The 6,000-nt window shown below is 47.8% G+C and overlaps 1 protein-coding gene across 1 annotated transcript in view; it reads right to left on the reverse strand.

Annotated features, from left to right (window-relative positions):
* The window catches only part of Cemip (cell migration inducing hyaluronidase 1), a 71,647-nt gene extending 66,154 nt beyond the window's left edge, over positions 1 to 5,493 (reverse strand). The window contains exons 1-2 of the mRNA XM_051148861.1: positions 5,194 to 5,493; positions 395 to 541 (exon numbers count right to left, since the gene is read on the reverse strand). Coding sequence (XP_051004818.1) covers positions 395 to 541; positions 5,194 to 5,419 — 373 coding nt within the window. The 5' untranslated portion in view covers positions 5,420 to 5,493. The remainder of the gene's footprint in view (positions 1 to 394; positions 542 to 5,193) is intronic.
* Positions 5,494 to 6,000: the final 507 nt, after the last annotated feature.

The following is a 6,000-nucleotide window of genomic DNA, read 5'->3' on the forward strand; positions in this document are numbered from 1 at the left end:
CCCAGCAACCACATGGTGGCTCACAACCATCTAAAATATGATCTGATGCCCTCTTCTGGCCTGCAGGTGTACACACAGAGCACTGTATACATAATGATAAATAAATAAATCTTTAAAAAAAGAATAATCGGTCCCTTCAGAGCACCAATAGGAGCTGTCATTTTAATCTCTCTCTCTCTCTCTCTCTCTCTCTCTCTCTCTCTCTCTCTCTCTCTCTCAAGATTAGACCTTTGACAAGCCATTTCTCAGTGCTATGAGTTAATGGCAATCTTAAATCTCCAGGTGCTCTGACATGAACCCAAACCATGGAACACTTGCTCCGTCCTGTCTCAGCTCCTGGCTGTGTAGATGCATTGGCAGGGCTCAAGGTGGTGGAAGAGACAGGAGGACTTACCTCCCTCTGAGATAGTGATGGAGTGGACTGTGGCAGAGGAGGTGAGCAGGAGTTTCCTGCCATGACCAATATGTACTTGATGGTCTCTGTCATGGCCAGGGGTCCAAGGCTGCAGCTCAGGGTCCTGGTCAGGGCATTCAGTTGCCACTGCCAAAGACAATGACATATCACTCAGATCTACCAGCATCAACAAGTAAAGAATAGTTGGGCGTGGGGGCAGTACATGCCATGATACCCAATTTCTTCTTTGCCAGGGTTAAAAGCACATTCTCAGACACCAGAGATGCTCTGATCTGGGAGGCGAGTACCCTGGGTATGGCCTCATGCCTTTCATGACTTTATCATCGGACTCTGGACAGCCCCCTTCCTCCTCTGATCCAGTTCCCCTTTTGCATGATAAAAGATAGATCTGGTGACCACTCAGGGCATTGCAGGGTTTGAAGTGGCACCACAATTGACTCAGAGTTCTTGGATCCCAAGCGGTGTTTGAAGAGCTAACAAAATTCTTTAACCATATTCACGGGGTTTTTTTGTTTGTTTGTTTGTTTGTTTTTTGTTTTGGTTACTTTTCTAACTCTGTTCCCTTGGTGACCTGAGAAAGATACAAGACATGTGACCTGTGAGTGGTAATGACCTTTAAACAAGAATGAGTTATATAATATTAGTGTTAATATTATTGTTGAGACAACAGAGTCTAACCATGTGCCTAGGGAAGTCTTGTATTTACTTCTTCCTTGCCTGTCATAAAGTTTTTTTCTGCCTGGTGGCTCCTCTGAGGGTAATAAATTTTTGTTGTTTTCTTTACACAGACATAGTTTCTCTTGTAGTCCTAACTGTCCTGGACTCACTGGGTAGACCTGGTGGGCCTCAAACTCACAGAGATCCACCTGCCTCTGCCTCCCAAGTGCTGGGATTAAAGGCATGCGCCACCATGCCCAGTGCTGAAGGTAATACATTTCATCATTGGACATGTCCTTTGCAGACATCTACCAAGTAACAGGTGTAGCATTATTGTAAAAGATTCTGGCTCTGGTGAAACCTAAGACCACTAAGCTAGGGCAGTTTCTATACTTGTCCAGGCTAGTTGTTTGTTTGCTTTTGTTCTTCAAGACAGGGTTTCTCTGTATTGCCCTGGTTGTCCTGGAAATCACTCTGTAGACCAGGCTGCCCTCGACCTCAGAGGTCCTTCTGCCTCTGCCTCCCAAGTGCTGGGATTAAAGGCATGTGCCACCACCTCCTAGCTAGGCTAGTCTTAATTCCTTTTGTTCTGAGATGTCACCCAGGAGTGGGTTTGTGGACTCCCCAGGGTAGGGAGCCATCTGCTGTTGCTCTGAGGTCAGGCTGCATTTCTTGCCTTACATGCCCCAAGGCAGTCTAAAGCCAAGTGTGGCCAATAGGCAGGTAGTGTGAGTGTTTAATTGGGCTGGGAGACTCCTACTTCTTCACAAGGTTTGTTGGGATCTGTTCCAGATCTATGTCCTGGAAGATGCAAAAAGGGACATCTGTGTTCCAGGAGCTGGGAGAACCACCTTGTGGAAAGCAGACAGAGGTTCAGAAAAAGAAGCAGGTTGAAGCCGGGCGTGGTGGCGCACGCCTTTAATCCCAGCACTCGGGAGGCAGAGGCAGGCGGATCGCTGTGAGTTCGAGGCCAGCCTGGACTACAAAGCGAGTCCAGGACAGCCAAGGCTACACAGAGAGACCCTGTCTTGAAGAACAAAAGCAAACAACTAGCCTGGACAAGTATAGAAACTGCCCTAGCAGGTTGAATGGGCAAATTGACACGAGGCTATTCTCTTTCTTTCTTTCTTTTTTTTAATTAATTTTTTTTTGGTTTTTTGAGACAGGGTTTCTCTGTGTAGCCTTGACTGTCCTGGACTCGCTTTGTAGACCAGGCTGGCCTCAAACTCACAGCGATCCACCTGCCTCTGCCTCCCAAGTGCTGGGATTAAAGGTGTACACCACCACTGGGCAGCTTGGGGCTATTTTCATTTCCTCGGCAATTTAGATGGCAAAGAATAAATCAGACTTACAAGTGATGCAGAGTGTGTGGGTGGGGGGAGGGGAACAGTGAGGATAGAGGTAAGGCTTAGGTTAGCCCACAATGGGAAAGGGTTCAGTTGGAGGGCTGGAAACAAGCTCCACAGTGCGGGGGAGTTAGACTTGCTGTACTCCACAGGTAAAGTTGGTTCAGGAGTCACATCTACAACACAGGACCACAACCAGCTCCCATTCAGTGAGTACCATGGCCAGCCTAGGAGCTCTAAGGGGTATTTGGTTATTCTTCAGTTATGCAAGAAGGAGGTCCTAACTGCCACAGTGAGCTGTCTGAAGGAGAACCAGGAGGGAGATAAGCTCTTTATCTCCACACAGCAGCGCCAGATGGGGGCTCCCTAGGTTTCCACTGTGGGAACTGAGCCCTACATACCATATTCTCTCCCAGGTGCCCAGCAGCTGGCTGTCTTTGGTTCCATTTGCCTCACTTGTTGGTGTGAATGTGATGAGAACTCCACACTTGTGGGGTTTCAATGAGGCAGCACTTCCAGATCCTGAGTTCCAAGTAATAACAACACGGGGCCAGATGCAGACCTCCCTGCTGGCTGCAAAGAGGAGCTGCTACCAGCCTGTGCATATAGGCTGGGCAGCTCCCTATTCAAATGCGCAAGCTCATGCTCAAGGCAACAGCTCTGAGAGCTGGGTGCTGAATCCCACACCTAGGCTTATCTCCAAACAGGATAGTCAGGAATTCCTAGTAGCTTTCCTCTGAGGCCTGGACGTGGGCATTGGTCTCAAGGAGTCAATTACCACAGTGTGGAGAACAAATGAAGCCTCCTGGAATGCCCAGGGCCACGGGCAGCCCTGGGAAGGACTGGTTCCCACTAAGTGGACAGTGCTTCAGGTTTCACTGCCTCACTTCCAAAGCAAGCCCATAGTCCTTTCCCTATCTGGGACAACTTTGCATCTCGGCTTGGCTATGGTGGGCCGGCCACTACAGGTTTGCCCATCATCAGGAGGATGAGCCCCACTCTCCAAAGGCTCTGACCACGCTTATGGCTAAGACAGAGTACTTCTGTGACTGGATGTGGTGGGCCCTCCTCTGTGGAAGCTGAGTGTTCAGACATGTGGATCAGCGAATCCACTCGAAATCATCAGTACCATCCCCGAAACATCACCATGGCAACCCACACTGATTTCCCGGACTAGGGCAGAGGCCCCTTGAAGCAGACTATAAGGCGATGCAGGCTACCACTACTTGACAGGAATGACAAAGGTGACTTCTATTTCTCCCAAAGAGCGCAGACTAAAGGGCACCAGAAAGAGGCACATCCTCCCTTCCAAAGGGTTTGTATACAAACTGGGGTGTGGGCAGAAACACCCAGGAAATATCTGAATACTCCTCCCTAAGATGAATCACTTCAAAAGATAAACCCAGATGCAGTTTCTAGCCCGGAGTCAACACCTACTTTGTGTTTATTAGTTGAATGAGCAGACGGATGAACTCAGGCAATGCCATAAATCACTGACTGAACCTTGACTTGTTGCCTACCTGCTATCACTCAAAAACTGAGGTTTTGTAAGAAACTGTGGTGCTACAGACTGCTTCCTGCCTCCAGTGGGCTGCGAAGCAATGCAATTCGATGTGAGGTCCTTTATTATGGAAACACACAAAACTCAATGAACAAGAATAGCGTTTTAAGATGAGTAATGGCATCAATGGTAATATTATTAAACCCCTGTTCAGATTTGCTTTTTCTGCCTCTCAAGTCTTCCAAAGGTGCCAGGTATTTAATGGCTGCTTCCTATAGCCTGAATGAAGTGTCTTGTGCTTCTAATCTTAATTTAAAATTCACTTAAAGATCACTTGCTTGGTACCACAAGAAGAAAAAAAAAAGTACCACTAAACAAAATAAAACCCCTTAAAGCGAAGGTGACAATACTGAGACAATAAACTAGATCTGAGTAGGTGCTGCAGCCGTGGAGGTAGGAATGTTGCAAGTTCGAAATCAGAGAGAGACACTGTCTCAAAGATCAAATAGCTGGACCTGGTGGTGCATACCTTTGATCCCATAACTCCAGGGGCAGAGACAAGCTGATCTGTAAAATTTAAGGGCAGCCAGGGCTATCTTGTGAGGTTCTGTCTTAATATATAAAAACAAGCAAAACAACAACAACCAAAAACAAAACAAAACAAACAAAAACAAAAACAAAAAACCACAATCTCAAAGCATGCAGCTGAAAAGGTTTCATGGGCCCAGATCCTGACCTGATGACACAAAGTGGGAAGAGATGCTGAGCCCTGAAATTGAGTAGCCCAAACAGAGGTAGAATGCCAAATCTCAGCTGAACACCCTCCCCTCACCCCCTTATCCACTCCCTTACTCTCTCCTGGGCAGTTTTAAAATTTTTCATTAACAGCTAAAATTTAAAAATAAGATTTTCTATTAAAAAAAAAATCCCAATTTCTAGTCTCTTTTAAAAGTTCAAAATATCTTACAACAGTGTCTCCCCTTCCCAATTGTTCAGACTTGAGAGATGGGTACTGTTAGGGGAGTCTCAGCCCCAGGAAGACAATAGCAGCTTCCTGACTAGGTTGGCTTGCCCTGGCAGACGCTGAGCTTGCAACCTGGGATGATTCTAGGCCAGCCTGTCATTGCCTAAGAAAGTTTGGGGCAGGATGAAGCTTGCTGGAAACCACGGCTTTCAATGAGGACCCTACCTGAGAGATTCCCTGTGATCCCCCGCCCCCCGCCCCCCCTCAGCATTCTGACTGAAACCGACGTCCAGCTTTTGTGGCATCTCACCTGCAGATGTGGCCCCTGAGAAGCCGAGCAGGAGGAGCCAGCCCATGGCCAGCACAACCTTGAGGGAGACACCGTGCCTCCCGGCAGCAGCTCTCATTGCAACAACTTGTTCCCTGAAACGTAAGCACAGGGTCAGAAGCCCAGCCCCACATAAGCACCAAATGGGAGACAAACACTCACACACAGAGGCAGGGGACAGGGGCATGGCAGGAGAGACACACCCCATAGGCCCAGAGCCTTGTGAGGAGTTCCTCACCTACCATGACTCAGGGCGGGGCAGATCGAGACACGCAAATTCGGTCACCATTCTGACCCCATCCTGTAGCTCTTAGCTGAGTGGCCCTCAAGGCTCCTCCCTTTGAAATGGAGCCTTTCTTTTTAAGCCAAGAAATGGAATATAAACTAAGCAGAAATCGGCAATCCAGGCTGGCTGTGTGATCTCTGCTGATCTGGCGACTTCTCTGGACCTTGTTGCCTCATCCTGCATGGGTGTGTAGGAGATCAGCTGACTTTGAACTTGATATTGTCAAGGGTAAGCTCCTACTCTGTCTTCTCTTTGACCAGTAACAGAGTCCCCAGTTTTCATATGCGTGCCTGGCTATGCAGAATAGACAGCACATTCTTCAGTCTCCTTGTGGCCCTTGAGGTTAAATTCAACCAATAAAGTATATGTCCAGCAAATGCCCTTAAGGGAAGGGAAAAAGATTTCCTTCTGCCTTCCTGCTGCCTAGGATGCAGATATGATGGCTGAACCTCCAGCAACTCTTGTGAGTCATAGAGTAGGAACCAAGCACTGAGAATGGTAAA

This window comes from Acomys russatus, chromosome 7 (assembly GCF_903995435.1).
Source record: "Acomys russatus chromosome 7, mAcoRus1.1, whole genome shotgun sequence".
In the NCBI taxonomy this organism is placed as follows: Eukaryota; Metazoa; Chordata; class Mammalia; order Rodentia; family Muridae; genus Acomys; species Acomys russatus.